The following is a 17008-nucleotide window of genomic DNA, read 5'->3' as shown; positions in this document are numbered from 1 at the left end:
GATTCTAGAATAGGAAGAAGAACGAAGCATTCTTATAATGTCCCTGTATCCTTCTTTATATAAGTGTGGTGCACAACACTAATAAGGAGAACTCTACTAGACATGATTCCATAGACATTTCTAGTGCTCGACTTAAAGCCTACGCCTCTATTTGTCACACCCAACACTATGTGACCGGCACTCTGCACCCTACCTAACCTTGGTGAATCGACCTATATAATAATATTCATCTATATGTCTAATAGATGCATGTGGAAGCCTCTTCAAAATATAATCTTTTTAATAAATAAAACAAAGAAAGAATAATATATTTAATTCAATTTTTATATTAAATAAAAACTTCATAAAGATAAAGAGTTTCATTCATGCATGCCATATGAGTAACCATAGAATTACAGTCCAAAAATAAATGCTATTAATATCAATGGAATCTCTATGACACGGAATAAAATAGTCGACCAAGACAGGCCTTGTGGTTCAAAAAATAAATATAACAATGCTCCATGAGTACAAATTTGGAGTATATCCAAAAGATACAGCATAAGATGTAGAGATGTCCTATCCATGAGGCTCAAACTGCTCAGGCCCGGCCCCTGAAAACAGAAATAGAAATGTGGCCGAAGGGCTTAAGCTCCACATGCCTAGTACGAATTATAAATTGTTTCTTCAAATAAAGAAAGTGGAAAAAATTTAATAAATATTAGATATGCATAACAATTGATATAAGAAGGAAATATTTGTATCAATTAATAATTCGGACAATAAAATAAGGCAATAATGTGGAATATATTTCAAAGTCTTCATTTAGCATCAAGATTTAATAAAATTGAGCGAGGTTTATCTTTAACCAGGAGCACCATACCGACACCGGCATAATAAACAACACTAGGTGATCAACCTAGAAACAAGTATTTGACCCTAGTTGTCGGGCAGCTTATATTATCGTACTAGTAGACTTAACCTCATTACATTAAGTAATGATCAATTGCCCTCACAAATGGGGGAACTTTATCCCACAAACATCGGGTTATCCTTGGAATGTGTCCCTATACTGGTACATGTAGTTTCATGGTAACAAACTCAATATTCAAACCAATCTCGGTGGTTTCCACTAGTAATTTGCAAAATATTTGATATTACAAATTGATTCATAGCCTAAAATTTTCAAAGGATCCATTTTATCAAATCACGATGTTCATAACCGATCTAACCTTTTGCACAAAATCAAGTAAAAGTCCTTTCTCAATTCTTGTAATAGTAATTAACAAATGAGAATTTACCTTTTTATTCAACAAGTTCTACCTTAATGTGTAAAAAATTTATAAATATTTTTACTTCACGCTTTATAAGAAAATTACATATTAACACTTAAATCTTTTACAATGCAAGAAGTGATGCAATCTCAATCCGCTCGTCTACATAAGCTATGACTCCTAGAATCCATTTCTAAATCGATTTTCCATATGAATTTGGAGAAAAGCTTCGAAGGGTAATAAATTTCAACGTGTCTCAAATCACTTTCCAAAATCTTGCCCAAGGTTCCAATGTCACCAACGAAATTAAAATCTACATATAGCAACCAATTTCCATCTTAATTCAAGTTTGAGGAATTATTACTCAATTCAAGTCATATTCATAGATCGACCATAATCCATCCTTACATCCGAAAATCTCCATCTCTTACCCGTTTTACACTTAACAAGTTAATACTCGACGAATAGCGCTCAACACATAAATTATTAAATTGACACTATTCATTGTCTTCCCAAACATACTCTTTAAGCTCAAGAATACTAGCCATTAGGTTTTACTCAATAGCTTCTAAAAATCATAATTCCAACTCAACATTATCATCTACAAATATATTTATACTCCAATAACTAGTTTAGGATGGTAGGATTACCTTTGTAAAGAAACCCTAGCTCTTTTCTCCTCCTTGTGTTCTTGAAGGATTTCTTGAAGAGCCTAAATTTCCATGATGATTTGGTGTTAATGATGAAAATTAGTACTTGAAATCTACTCACAACAACCCAAAGGAACTCACGTTAAAGAGGTATTTAATCCCCCAGCCGAGAGCCTCTCCTCTAGACTTCAATATCTTCACCAACCCAATAATTTTCTCTCCCCAAATTTAGTATTTATAGGTCCAGTTGAAGTTATTTTTGTACTGACACAATAGTTGTGCTATAGAGGTTTAGCTCACCGATTTGCTAAAAGTAATTCGGTTCCTTCTAGTGCTATAGCTAGCTATGGGGAGATAGTTTATTGTCTTTTCCTTGATTTTAGTGCTTTAAAATTAATATCCAAGTATTTTCCATTAATCCAACACTCAAAGATTGATAAGATAATTACTCTCAAGCAATCCCAATAAACTTGTTCCACTCAAGTATTCTCATGTTGCTCGGATTTAATAACTAAAGATTAAAAATATCCTGAATTAATTGTAGGTATTCACGGGGAACATAAAGTCTTTATAAATCGTTTTTAAGCCTTTAATATGGGTTCGGCTTGTTGGGCTAGCCTAGTCCGCCAGTGATGAAATAGGATTGAGCTAAGTTTTTTACAACCTATTTAAAAATAAGAGGTTTTTTGCTCGATCAAAGTAAGTCCGGAACCCATAAGGCTTGGCTGAAGCTGGGCTCGGCTCGGCTGGCCCGTTGGCCTAATAAAATTATATAATTAAGAATATAAAAAGCAAAAGGAAAACAGAAAATGACAAGAATAGTAATCCAAAATCAAAGTCTATTAAACCCATCATATTAAAAGATCAAAATCTTTAAGTTTAAATTTTAAAAATAAAATTAAGTTAAATAAAATTATGACAGAAGTAAATAATAAAATCCTCCTAATTCCCTAAACCCTAAAAAAAAGTAGTGCTCTTTCCTCTCTTTCACTCCTCTCTTTCACTCGTACATGTGTATTTTGTTTTCTTTTCGTCATCTTAATTTTGTTGTCACAAGCGGATTTAAATGTGCTTGATGAAGATAATGTGTTGGTGTTGGATATGCCATGAGTTCCATGGATATGTCAATCGTACAATTTAATAATATATTAGAATGATGTCAGAATTTATTAAATTGTGCTGATGCTTTCTGTCAAATAAGATTTGTTTTTGACTTGTAAATATTTATTGTTTTAAGTTTTAGGTTAGAACTTAAATTTAAAAAAACATGAAAAATACTTTTTAAGAATGGTGTGTTTGCCCGTGGGGGCGGTGGCGGCGTAAGTCTGGCATGGGCTAATCATTTTAAGGCCATCAAAATGATGGACCGGTCCAGCCCAATAACTCAAATGCCAAGGCCCGTGTGGGCTGGGCTAGGCCAGCCCATGTTGTCAGGTTTAGTCAAAAGTAACCATATTGTTAATCAAGAATCTAATGCACCAAAGTATTTAACACTGAATTGTTCTTTTCAAATTGTACGTGGTGTTTGATAGCCAGCCATTTTGGCGGGCGAATAGAAAACGAAGTAAAGAATTGCTGGAGCTCTTATTTAAGCAGAAAAGACTCTTACTCTAGGGTTCAAAGTCGTCAGGCCATTATTAATGTCTCGGAGAATAAAGTAGCTAAAAACAAGGAGAGTGAACTACTAGTAGTACTTCAAGAAACTGAAGCTGACAGACTTGCTCTGATTTTGATGATCATTTTAGCAAAAGTGGGGTTTTGGAAATGGAGAAGGAGATTACTGAAAGGAGTTTGAGGGTTGATCTATTAAATTTCTTGACTCTACTATGCTGACTCCATTGAAGATTGCACATATTGGGATGATATTTTCCTTTGGACGTGGCGTGGGATGATGAATATTATGATGCAAACTATTAAGCAAATATTTCTAAACTATGAGGAATTTTATACTTCTATTTCAATTTGACTTATGATTTTAATAGTTTAATGATTTAAAAACCCCACATTTTTTTTTTGCAATAATCTTTGAATATTATCATAACAACAAAAAGTTTGTACATACTAACGGCATATAATATACGCCAATCAGTAATACTAGACCCCAAAAAAAAACACAAACAGTCTGCTATACATTTATCATAACTACAAAATTGATTAACTAACATTTGACAGTTTCTTGCTTTCCTTGACCCTGCTCGTGTGCTGATCCTTGCCTGCATTTCCTTCTTAATCTGACTACCACAAAATTTCGTGGTTAAACAAATTTGTCTAAAGATCCTCCAATTCCTAGCTTGCCATGTGTAATAGATCATAACTCCGAGAATAGTTGCTGCAACTTCTTTTCGAAACTGTCTCCAATGCCTTCTCCTTATCTATTATAATGTTTCAGATACATTCTTTGTAGGGATATGAATACCAGACCAAGTAACTAGATCAGTTCTTAAGTTGGTAATCCATTGGCACTCTGCAAATAGGTGCAGGTGTGTCTCCAGAATATCCTGCCCACATAAACAGCATGCAGTATCTCCTGAGATAGGGATATGCAACTTCATCGATCTCTCCTTAGTCAGCAGTTTTTGTTGATTTGCTAACCATAACATAACACGTTGCCTTGGCAGCATAAGCCCACTCCAAATCAGTTCTGTTTCTCGCAACCTTGTACTCAATTCAACCATAGCAATGTAGCTACATGAAATAGAGTAAGCATCACTACTAGTCACCTTATAAATGTTGCCCGTGTACCAATGTGCCATTTTTTTCTTTAGCTCATTCAACTTCTTCCAATACCAGCTATAATTCATCGGTGGATTGTGAGCCCATATGTCCCTACATGTCTTCATATATATATACCATGTGCCCATTTGACCTATAGCACATCCTTTTTTGTCACCAATAACAATAATAGCTTACATATGAGGCCACATTCCATTGCTTGCAACCTTTGATATTAAGTCTATCAAATTTCTTTGGCTGACAAACTTTTTCCCAAGCAACCAAAGACATTTTCCTATGCTCTTCAGTGCTACCCCATAAGTAGTCTCTACACTTCCTATCAATTACTTTAGACACACTTTGAGGAAGTATAAAAGCAGCTCCCCAAAAGTTATACACAGAAAAGAGTACAACATTTATGACCTGCAATCTGCCAGCGTACGAAAGTTGCTTAGAGTATCCAGTGTTGATCCTCATGATAATCTTCTCCACTAAATGATGACATTTTACTTTGCTCCACTTCTTTGAAAATAGGGGGAGTCCAAGGTACCTCATAGGTAATGAGCCAAGGGAGAAAACAGTGGTATCCAAAATTTCTTTCTTCAAATCCTCTTCTATCCCAGCTAAAAATATATGTGATTTGTCTAGATTGGCCACTAAACCTAAGACAACAGTAAAATGATTGATAGCTTCCATCATTTTGTGTATAGACTTTATGTTGCCTTTACAGAACAACATTAAGTCATCTGTAAAAATAAGATGAGTTAGCTTTGTGCTTTTACACATTGGATGATACTGAAAGTCAGGCAGGTCACCCATTTTCCTCAACACTCTTGACAGATATTCCATAACCAACACAAAGAGAAGAAGAGACATGGGGTCTCCTTGCCTGAATCCTCTCTTTTCTTCAAAATACCCATAGCCTTCTCCATTAACCTTGACAGTGAAAGAAGTTGATGTTACACATACCATAATAAGCTTTATAAATGGTATAGGAAAACCATATCCTCAGAGTATCTCTTCTAAAAAATCCTAGCTAACCATATCATAAGCCTTCTTAAGATCAATTTTCATTAGACACCAAGGTGTAGTCTTCCTATTATAGTATCTCAACAGATTATGGCATATTCATACATTGTGTATGTGAGATCTCCCCTCAATGAATGCAGCTTGGTTGTCAGCAACCAAAACAGAAAGTGCTTCCTTGAGTCTCTTACTGATTACTTTTGAAATGCATTTGTAGATAACATTACAGCATGATATTGGTCTAAATTGACTGGCTAGCTAAGAATTTTCTACCTTAGGAATCGGGGCAATATTTGTCGAGTTGATCTGTGTTAAGAGTTGGCCATTGTCAAAAAAAACTCCAGAATCGCATTAGTCACCTCCTCTCCTACAATGGGCCATGATGCCTTGTAGAACCCATTTCTATATCCATCCGGCCCTGGACTCTAAGTTTCCTCAATGTCAAATACTACTTCTTTGACTTCAGCAAATGTGTATGGCCTAATCAGCTGTAGTTGTTGTGATGTAGTCAATGTATGACCATTTTTTATAAAGCTCTGAAAAGATGAGATTTTGTTATTCCCTTTTGTCCCTAGTAACTTCTGGTAATGCTCTACAAAGATATCTGCTATCTTTTGTTGATCTGTCACCATTTACCAAGTTTGTCTGTCAACTGAAGAACTGCTTGTTGCAATTTTCTGTGTTTGATCACAGAGAAAAAATATTTGTTGTTATTATCACCCAATTTGAGTCATGTGACTTTACTTCTTTGTTGGAGGTGAACCTCAGCAAGATAGGAGAACCTCTTGAACCTTTGAAAGAGATCCTTCTCTGCCTGTTGTATCCTTGTATCAAGAGGATTACTATGCAGTTCTGCCTGTATCTTTGCAAGAGCAAACCTGCCTTCATCTGCCCTTGCTACAATGTCACTAAAATTTCTTCTGCTGAAATTTTTAAACTTAGCCTTCAACATTTTCATCTTCTTGACAATATGAAACATAATGTTCCCTTGGATTGATTACATCCAGCCTTCCTTCACTACCTCCAGGAAATATGGATGTGAAGTCCACACATTACAAAACTTGAAAGCATTCTTGTTCTTCCTTTGTGTACTATATTCAGTCAATTTTAAAGGGCAATGATCACTAATATTTTTTGGTAGGAATTGTGCTCGAAAACTAGTCATGTTATTTAGCCATGCTGAATTGATGAAAGTCCAATCAATTCTTGACATAATCCTGCAATCTCCATACCTATCATTTCAAGTGTATCGACTACCAGTTGTGGTGAATTCAAGTAGTCCACAATTTTCAATGCACCTATGAAAATCAGAAATCTCGGCCATAGTAACAAGTGTACCACCTATCCTATCCTCCAGATTTAAAACAAAGGTAAAATCTCCCACCACAATCCAAAGATGTGTCATACCATTAGCTACTCGTTCCAGATAACTCCATAAACTCCTCATCTCCTCTTTAGTATTATGTGCATATACAAATGTCATTATGTAAGTAGTTTGTAAACTCACATGGTTGATTTGACATGTGATTGCATGCGCACACATGGTTAGTAAATCAAATTTGAAACACTCAGTTCTCCAAGTCACCCAAACTCTCCCATTATAATGTTCAGCTAAGTGTGTGATATACCCCCACCTACCAAAAGGTTTACTGGCTAGTTGATCCACCTTGTTTGCCTTTATTTTAGTTTTCAATAATCTTATCAAACCAATATCCTCTTTATTACAAAAGAGTTTGATCTCCTTATATTTGTTAGGAGCATTCATGCCCCTAACATTCCAGCACATGCGATTATCCATGCTCAATGGGAGAGTTAGGCTCCCCCTCCCTCCCCCCCACCCCCCCACATTCATAGCATTACTATTTTTTTCCTGCACATTCATGCCTCTAACATCCTCTTGCACCAGAGTTTGGAAAGTATTCTGATCTTCTTTGGCTCTCCCCTTACTAGAATTTTGTGGTTGCCTGTTTGTATGCTTAGCAGTATGCTGAGATGTGACCCATCCTTCCTTTTCTTATGTCTCCTTACCCTGTGTCTCCTTTATTTGATTAGTCCCTTGATGTATAGGCATTGTCTTTTCCTTTGACACCTTCCTTGTACTTACTTCATTGGAAGTAACTTGCGTATTGTTATCTTGTGCTTGCCCCTTAGGATGAGGTTGCTGCACTTTCTTAGCTTTTCATACTTGTTCATCATGGCCATACTTCTTGCAAGTTTTACATAGTATTGTCTTCCAATCATATTGCGCCTTTTGTTCCATAAGTAGGCCTCTTTCATTTTTGAAATACACTTTTTCTGGCAAAGGTGTATCCATTTCAACCTTAATAAGTAGTCTAGCAAAGCTTAATTCTACTTTCTTCAAAGTGTGGTTGTCAACCATTAGTGGCTTGCCTATTAAGCTTCCAATTTTACTCAAACCTTTTGAGCTCCAATATTTGAACTCAAGCCCTTGTAATTTAACCCAAATAGGGACAGTGTATAACTCTTCACGTGTAAATTTCATATCCGGATTCCAAACCTTCACAATGAAAGGTTTGTTATCGAAATGGTAAATTCCTCCCTGTAATACCTCATTCTTTCCAACTACAGAGTCGAACCTTACTAGAACTATGCCATTTTTTTAACATAGATACTTTGTTAATTCCATGCTTTTCCCATAGGCATCGAACATACCCATTCAAAATTGCAAAAGGAGAATGAGCCCCCAACACATAGCATACTACAACGGATTTCCAGTATTCAAGTTCAGAACTTATGTTCTCTATGTCAATTTCACAAACAGGTGCTGCCTCATAAATTTCAGGAGCTACATATTCAAGTTTAAAACCAACATTTGTTACCTTAGCAATATCGAAATTGTCCCAGATGGATCCTTTTGAATTTAGCTCTAGTGAAGCCTAAAACTCATCTGCCCACGACAATTTACTTTGACTGGACCCTAATTGGACCACATCCGTCCACTTCTATTGAGATTTCGAAGTTCCTTCCCCAATTTCTAGTATCGGCGATCTAATATAACTTGGCGTGGTTACTGTTCCATCAAATTCCTCATTGATAGTTGCTCCTGCTACTGTTTCATCAGTTGCACTAACTAAAACCCCCACATTAATGATACAAAAAATGCAGTCTGGTGCATTAAGCTCGCGCTATGCGTGGGGTCGGGGAAGGGCCGAACCACAAGGGTCTATTGTACGCAGTCTCACACTACATTTCTGCAAGAGGTTATTTTCATGGCTCGAACCCTACATTATTGATACACATATTTTTATTTCATATTCTATCCCACAAAAATAACATATAGATTATCATATAATTTAATGCATGTATTATACTAGTAACTAAACGTTGCACTAGTTATATGAGCTATGTTTTATGCGACTAACCAAATATTATATTATCTTATGCAAGATTTTATGTAGGAGTTAATTATTCCAAACCATTAATAAGTTATATTTATCTCATGCTTGATTATGAGTATAATTAATATCGATATTAAATGATGGTATTAGCTATTGATAGCTAATATCAAAGGATATCCTTGTCTATTCTACAGTTGAACCAATTTTGCAAATCTTCCTACTATTTCACAGAGAAATTGAAACAAAATAGACACGAGAATGAACCAAAAGGAAGGGGAAAAAAAAAGTTTTATCGAGGCGAGGGGAATATACAGAACGCATTCCTTTTCAAAATGGCTATTTGCAACTCATTACTCAAAGCTGGGAAGAAAAACTTCCAATAACGTTTTCTAAGAAAAAAAACTAAATACACAAGTTGTTGAAAAAATTAATTTGTAGAAGTAAAACCAAAATATTTAATTCAAATTAGCATTTTTAACGTCTGTTTATCATCACGAATTCGTTAGACGCAAGCGTACATTTAGGATCTTAGCCTCTCATTGACCCTCAGGAAAGAAAAATAAAATACAAATGGAACAGAATGATAACTAAGTAACAAACCAATAAATGAAATGTGGATTCTGGTAACATCACCTCAGAAGACCTGTAGTCAGTTTCATTTCTCGTCTTCTATCTCAAACATGCAACAATAGTCAATAAACATACAAGAATATGCATTCAAAGATAATCTTTTAGAGTAGCAGGATGTCAGCAACTACTTCATCAATCAAAGAATTTAGCAGCCGTTTCTCGATCTGTATTCCTAGTTCAAATGCTTCAACTTCAAAGTCCAGCCATCTACCAAAGTAACTGCTCATGTCCTTGTCTACAAGTTCATCAACCATGCAGTTACCCATTCCACTCCACCCTGAAATTTCCCTATATACTTCTTCTGCTAGTTTCTCCTTGTTTCTGACCACTACGACACCTTTTAGCCATGTATCATATCCACCATCCACGTATCGCTTACATCTTATGTCCAAGCATTCACTCACACAATCAAATATTACCTTTCGTCTTTGTCCACGATCATTTACCCTTTCCAATTGATCAAAAAGGTGTGGATCGATGATCTCGTGAGACCTGCTGCTCATTGCGAAATCCATGAACATCGACTCAATATTGCATACTATTTCCTTCACATATTCCAGCTCCCAGTTTGGTGATTTCCCAAGATCCATCATACGGAAATTTTTGAGATGCTCCTTTGCGCCACAAGTTGAAGAGGCAGAGTCTAACAAATCTACATCACCTTCTATCGAATGAAACTTTTTCAAAGAGCATATACCAAGCACTTCTTTAGCTTGTACTGATGAACTTTGCTTGCTAGCTGAAATTCATTAAACAATGTTCAGATGTTTCTAAAGTACCAGTGAATTTTTTCTTGCATGAAAAAACTCGGTGTGTTGATCTTACCTCCTGTATTGTTACTTTCTGCAGTATCTGAAGAATTGCAACTTTCGGTAAGAAAAGAATGCTCAAGAACAGATATAGGGCTTGGGAACCGACTGCCAAACACCTTCCTGCCTTCAAATTCACTGCTGCAACACTCACTCAGTTCCTCTTCCACTCCCTGATATCATACCAGATTAGATGATCAAATTAATTAAAAGGTTTCCCGTCTATTCTTTAAAGAGCTTTCTACAAATAGAGCAATACAATTAACAAGAGCACATTGAATCAGGAAAGTTGGAGGGAATTACTTTCTGAAATTTTTAGTCAAAGATGTCTAAACCATACGATGTCAAATCCAAAGAGGAGGGAAAACAAAGATGTCAAAGACCACAGAACGCCAAATCATTAAAAGGCATAAAAGGGCTAACAAGAAATGCAGGTTAAGATACAGTCATCTGAATGGTCTAATTAAATTCACTACTGTAGAAAATATATAAATAGAGGTATCTGCAACCTACAAAGAGAGTGGCAAACTTAATGCAATAAAGATTCAAGTGTAAAACAGAATTATGCAATACATACCTGATGCTTGTGCTGCCCAGTGATTCCCAGAGGACGAATAGAAGAAAATCCAGGGTTGCAGCGGCTGACCAAATCATCCACTTCCATGTCATCATGGTTCCCCTTACCATGCAACATGGTGGTCTTCGATAAGCCATTCAGATCCTGGAATATCGATGAGGAAAAACTGGATGTTCCCTTTTTCTGGCGTGACGACTCAACTACATAAGATAATTCTCTTAACTTTTGATCCAAAAGAGTGCTCAAATCATCAGCACTGCTCAAGTTATGCCCAAAAGGAGCCTTAAAACTACTCATACTATCTGAGCTGAGCTGCTTCTTTTTACTTCGAAAATCCGTGCTAAACTCATGACTTGTCCCCTGTACTTCTCTTGGGGGCTCGGGGCTGGGTACTGATCGTGTTAGGGGTGCATTGAATGTAAAGGAAATAATGTCTGTTCCTTCCACTTTTCTCTTCTCACCCCAGCTCATTTCCCTATCCGTGAATATGCCAGACTGAATCAGCTTTCCACTTTTATGAGTAGACGTGCTCCCAGCTGCCTGATTTTTTTCATATTGGATATCACCGTCACTAGGCCGCTTCTTACGTGTGACACTTTTAGTACAAGAATATGTTTCTTCCTTTCTATAACCGGCCTGTTTGCTCAACCTCCTGGAACTGACTTTAGAGTTTTCAGCCATTTTACTTGAACTTTTCTGTCGCGCAATGGAAGAATCCTCGCCAAGTGTACGTTTTCCTTGGAAGTTGGAAAGAAACGGCTTTGAAGGTGACTTCCCCCTATCAGCTATGCTATTTTGTTTTTGATTATTCTGCCGCAAAACACATGAATTATTATGTATAGATGGTTTCTTGTGTGTGTTCTTCTCTGTGCTAGGTTGGCTTGTAAACAGTTGGTTTGAAATGACTTTACTTGGTTCTTTCTGGCCAAGTACACTTCTGCTGCTGCCTGTATTTAGGCCCTCTCTTTGCTGGACATTGGCTTTTGCTTGCAGGGCTAGGGAAATCGATTTTCCTTTAGTTTTACCTCCAATAAAAGATTCATCAGAATCTGAGAAATCTTTCTGCTTGGTTGTATCTGCTGATCCGTTCCAGCTCTTATTCATAGGTTGCCCTTTAAGGTACTTAGAAGCAATTGACTCAGCTGGCCTTCGAGAAGCTTCAGCTATCTTGGTTACTTTTTGAGAAGCTTCAACCCTTTCTTTTAAATCTTTTACCTTCAAGGGAATTGAAGAAGATCCAATTAGGGACAGTTTTGCTTTTGATGTAGCTTGAGGTCCTGGCTCAAGTATTCTGGCAGCTGCTTCCATTATGTGAGCTGCATTCTGAGGTGGGATTGAATTGGCACTTTTGATAGGAGATAGAAGCTTACAATGAGTAATTGGGATTGATTTAGCTGACTTAGGAGGTAAAATCTCCGTTTGAAACTTCTCAATTGGCCTGCTGATTATCTTCTGTTGCTTTGGCTCCAATGAGCTCCTGCCTAGATTCTCCATCTTCTCATGAAAGTTGCTGGAATATACTGATTGAAAATTTTGCTGGTATTCGAGGTTTCTCGAGAGGCAAGGAGCACTTCGTAGGGATTCAGAATCTAAAAATGGAGTGGAGTAAGGCTCTGAAAAGTTAGAGGTTGGCATGCAATCCAATCCCATAAGCCTAGCAACGACACCTGCAGGCTTGATACCATAATATTCCTCGTCAGATACCGACGAGGCACAACTGTAATCACTACTCCCTTTGACACTGGACGCTGCTGTAGTATCATCCTCATTGTTCTGCATACGAAAAATAGTTTCAATTGAGAAGTACAGCGACAGGAAAATATGTCTCCAATCCAAGTAGGTGGAAAAAGAAAAGATGAGAAAGATTGAGTAACAAACTGACCAGATGAACCCGAGTCATAGGTAAGTTCCCATCACATCTCTTCTTCTGTTTGGATTGCTCTGAAAAAAAGCATAGAAATAATGCTTGTTCAGCCATTATAACATTTAACAGCATGGTTTTCTTGACGTTCTACCACTACATACATGCATGCATGCATATGGAAGAATCAGTAGTTGAAAGCATTGCTCATAGAGAATTTCAGCGTTTACCTGGTATATCAGACTTGCTAGAGAACAACTTCTTCCGTGATTTTGCATTCCAATCAAATAGCTGCAGGAAGCCACCAACATAACCTCCTCCGCTCTTGGAACTGTGTTTCTCAGCACCCATATTCAACCGCAGATCTCAAAGCCCTCTTCAAAATTTGCTAACTGAAAAAAGAGATATTACAGCAAGCATTGTTTCCCAAGCTCACCTGCAAATAATTTTATGCTCTTTAAAACAAACATCAAGGGTGAGGAAGAATTTTCTTTTAGAGATTTATAACTTGTGAAATTCAGTAAATGGAAATGGAGGGGATATGCTCAACCAGGTGGGAATCCCATTTTGTCCACTAAATTCGCTCAATTCCCTTTTTCCATCAAAATTGAAAACTATCCTCCTTCAAGAATTCAAATGCGTATGCCTTAACCACTACTTTGCATCATCCAAATCTTGATATACATCTTTCCAGCAAATTTCTCCATTTTTTTTATAATTCCAATGATCAATTTTCTCTTGATAACCATTTCATATTACCTTTTCTTGAAATCAGCACTAATAACAGAATACGGGAAATTCATAGTCTTAGTTAGCTCATTATATCGTTGCAAAATCTTTTTGCATTGCAGCGCAAGCAGACACATACCTGATTTTGGATTTCCTAAATCATTCCAATGCTATCCCTTTGCCTTAAAGACTAAAGTTACCCTCAAACAAAGACTTAAAATCTAGTAGTGCTTCCAAACAGAAAATGTGAGCTAAGAGTATCCATACTACCTCCCCCCTCGTTATCTAGAAAACTCCAAGTGGTGAAATTTCTTTTGCCCCTTTCCTTTTGAATTTGACATCATATGTCAAATTCAACCCCGTGAATGATCAAACAAAAACATAGCAAAGAATTAAGCATTCCCATACTAAAAAAGGTTTAAAAATAAAATAAAAAACCCTAGTATCATACCAATAAGAAGCTAAACAAAATAAACCGAAATACTAAAAAAACTGACCTAGAGTCCCAGAGTAAATCAAGACTCATTAAATCTCATGCTTACAAATAAAAGGTGAATGATCAAACATAACATGGTACGAAATGAAGCATTCTCCAATGCAACAGTCATACGAACTGAACAATAAAATCACCATTAAGAAACTAAGCAAAACAAACCCAAAAAATTTAAAAACTATGTGGCTCAGAAGAAATCCGAACTGATTAAGCTCCGGCTTTTTCAAATTCCCAAGAATGATCAAGCATAAACATACTAAAAAGATCAACCTTTCACATATATAAATCATACAAAGTGAACAAAAGAAACCCAAATATAGATTAATAAAAACTTACACGACAGAGAAAAATCAAGACTTGTTAAAGCACCAGCTTTTCAATTCTTGTAGGTGTGAAAATTATATATATTTGGTATAGGAAAAACTATAGCACTGAAGAGATGATTGAAGTAGTTGTTTGTTTGGGGGGGGGGGGGAGGGGGCGAGGGGAAGAAGAGCAGTGGGGAGTGAAAGCTGTAATGTTGATTGGTCTGAAACAGAGCATAGTAGCATTAAATGAGGAAGACAGAAATTTTGTTTTTTGAAAAAAGTGAAAATGGGATTGTTTAAATATTCGAAAGAAGAAAATAATTAATGGTTTCTCCACAAAAGGTTAAAAAGGTTCTAACGTCTCTTTTGTGAAGAGGGAGGGATTTCAAATTCTCTCAACGGGAGGGCGCTCCGATTCCCTGCTTCGAGGTCCACCTTTTGAACTTTTAGCAACCAATTGATTCGCTGATGGATTGGAGATTAACGGAGTATTAAAATAAATAAAGTCAACGACAAAACTTGCAAACCAGAGAGATGTTTTAAAACATTTACGTCTCTTTTGATTAAAGTCCTATCTTATGTAGGACCGTATATTTTTAAATAAAAGTAAATTTTCCTTTTAAAAAATCCGTAATTAATTCCTTTACATTTTTGCTCACGATACGGATGATGTCAATTTTAACTGTAATTCTCCATCCGTTTCAATTTATGTGAAATCATTTGTTTGGGCATGGAATTTAAAAAAAAAAAAAAAAAAATTTGAACTTGTGGTGTAAAATGAGACACATATATTTTGTGTGGCTATAAATCATTGTATAAAGATAAATATTTTTCAAATAAAAAAATGAGTTATTCTTTTTGGCATGGACTAAAAAAAAATATGTTCACATAAATTGAAATTGATAGTTTGGTACAAGGGATAATAATAATAATTTCAAGATAGAATTTAAAATTGTATTTATCCCATATTTGCTTTTAGGTCTTAGCTAATCTCGTGATAAATTTTACACTAAAATGATCGGATTAATTAATCTCATGGGAGATTCATCTCATAGAATATCCTTATTTGTCCCACCATTGTACCAAATGATCCAAAGTAAAAATAATTCAGTTCCAATTCCTTTCCACAAGGCAAAAAAGGGATTTCCGCAAGTAATATCCTTCTCTTTCACTTTTTTATTTTATTTATATCAATTAACTAATTCAATTGCAGGAAATAAAAAGGAAAAATACTAAAACAAGATTTTAAAATATGTGTGGGCATCCCCCTATTCTTGAATATTTGAAAGACTTATAGCTAGGACCGTTTAAGGGGAGGGTTACTGGGTCCTTAATGATTAAAGATATACAGAGGGTAAAGTTAAGGGGAGATTTTCTTAAGGGTACTTTTTTTAAGGGTATTTTTTTTTGTACCATACGATACCTCTACCGGTCATAAGGGTGCGATACTTAAGAGTGGAGTACTAGTACTTAGGGTAATTTTAAATTAAAAATTAAAAAAATTATATTTAAATACAAACAAACTTTAATGGATGAAAAAAATTTAATACTTTTATTTCAATACTTTAAAAAATAAAATTACATATTTTTTTACAATTTACGATATTTTTTCAATAATTTCTATTGGTTCATCGCTTGAAATTGATAACACTTGTTCTTTTGCATTCCCGCTGTCTCCGGTAGATAGTAGTTCACTATAGGCATCGTCGTCTTCTTGAATTATTTCTGCAAGGCCAAAATTTCTTCTCTACAAATATTTCAGCAAGTCTTCATCGCAAACATTATTTCTAACAGTTGTTTTAGAAAAACTTGGAAAAACAGGATTATACGTTTCGTGTATGTAACTCCTAAACCAAAACTGGTTAGGATTTATTTCAAAACGAGGACCCCTCCTTAGCGTTATCCTTAGTAGATCTATTGCACATTTTTTTACTAGTTTAGGAGCCATTTTTAATAACAAATAATTAAAATTACAACAAATAGCAATATAATTATAACAAAAATAAATGCGAAAATTAATATGAGTTGGAATGAATGTACCGAACGTCAGCGTTAATTGCAATTAGAGATAGAGAGTGATGAAGAATTAGAGATTTATGAGTGTTTTTTAATAAAAATTGAAAGAATGAAATGAGGTATTTATAATTTTAAAATAGGGTCAAAGTGTATTTGAACAAATTTAGAAGTTAAAAATATAAATTAGAGGGTAGGGGGATGTTGGGGGGCTATGGAGGCAAAAATAGCCGTTTTTTGCCGTTGCCAAAAGCGGCCAGATTTTAAATAAATAAAAAGTTTGGGTACCGGTACGATACCTTAAGGATACTTACGGTACCGATACTAAGGGTACTATTTCAGGTACCCTATCTTTACCCGTACCCTTCACTCAAATCTCTCATCCCTACTTCCAACAGGAGCGGTACGGTCCGGTATCGGTACTGGTACTTAAGGGTATGGATACCGGTATTACCCTACCCTTAGACAACCCTACTTATTGCCCGTTTTTTCAAGTTAAAAATTAGCTTATTTTGAAAAGTGCTTTTATCAAAAGTATTTTTTCAAAAAGTATTTTTGAAGAGAAGCAATTTGTGTTTGGCTGATCAA

The 17008-nt window shown here is 35.8% G+C and overlaps 1 protein-coding gene and 1 long non-coding RNA gene across 3 annotated transcripts; both read right to left on the bottom strand.

Moving 5' to 3' along the window:
* Positions 1–310: 310 nt before the first annotated feature.
* On the bottom strand, positions 311–2156 carry LOC104115070 (uncharacterized). Its single transcript, XR_690530.3, has 2 exons — positions 1904–2156; positions 311–593 (listed from the first exon to the last, which is right to left on the bottom strand). It is a non-coding gene; the product is annotated as an uncharacterized lncRNA (long non-coding RNA).
* A 7436-nt stretch (positions 2157–9592) lies between these two features.
* Positions 9593–14613, bottom strand: LOC104096489 (uncharacterized). 2 transcript variants are annotated; one of them, XM_009602867.4, is made up of 6 exons: positions 14436–14613; positions 13108–13313; positions 12899–12957; positions 11017–12789; positions 10456–10612; positions 9593–10369 (listed from the first exon to the last, which is right to left on the bottom strand). In XM_009602867.4, exons 2-6 carry the CDS (start codon positions 13226–13228, stop codon positions 9732–9734), a joined length of 2748 nt encoding a protein of 915 aa, XP_009601162.1. In that variant the 5' UTR covers positions 13229–13313; positions 14436–14613; the 3' UTR covers positions 9593–9731. The 2 variants fall into 2 exon arrangements, with proteins under 2 accessions (XP_009601162.1, XP_009601163.1); XM_009602868.4 differs by lacking the exon at positions 14436–14613 and adding an exon at positions 13746–13945.
* Between the last annotated feature and the right edge of the window lie 2395 nt (positions 14614–17008).

This window comes from Nicotiana tomentosiformis, chromosome 9 (assembly GCF_000390325.3).
Source record: "Nicotiana tomentosiformis chromosome 9, ASM39032v3, whole genome shotgun sequence".
Classification (NCBI taxonomy): Eukaryota; Viridiplantae; Streptophyta; class Magnoliopsida; order Solanales; family Solanaceae; genus Nicotiana; species Nicotiana tomentosiformis.
This window is presented reverse-complemented; position numbering and strand designations above follow the sequence as displayed.

Excerpts from the sequence above, each read along its gene's own strand:
- LOC104096489 (XM_009602867.4), bottom strand. The coding sequence starts at position 13,228 with ATGGGTGCTGAGAAACACAGTTCCAAGAGCGGAGGAGGTTATGTTGGT. Across the intron at positions 12,958-13,107 it reads TAGCAAGTCTGATATACCAG|AGCAATCCAAACAGAAGAAG; the intron begins GTAAACGCTGAA and ends GCTTTTTTTCAG. Across the intron at positions 10,370-10,455 it reads AGAAAGTAACAATACAGGAG|CTAGCAAGCAAAGTTCATCA; the intron begins GTAAGATCAACA and ends AATGAATTTCAG.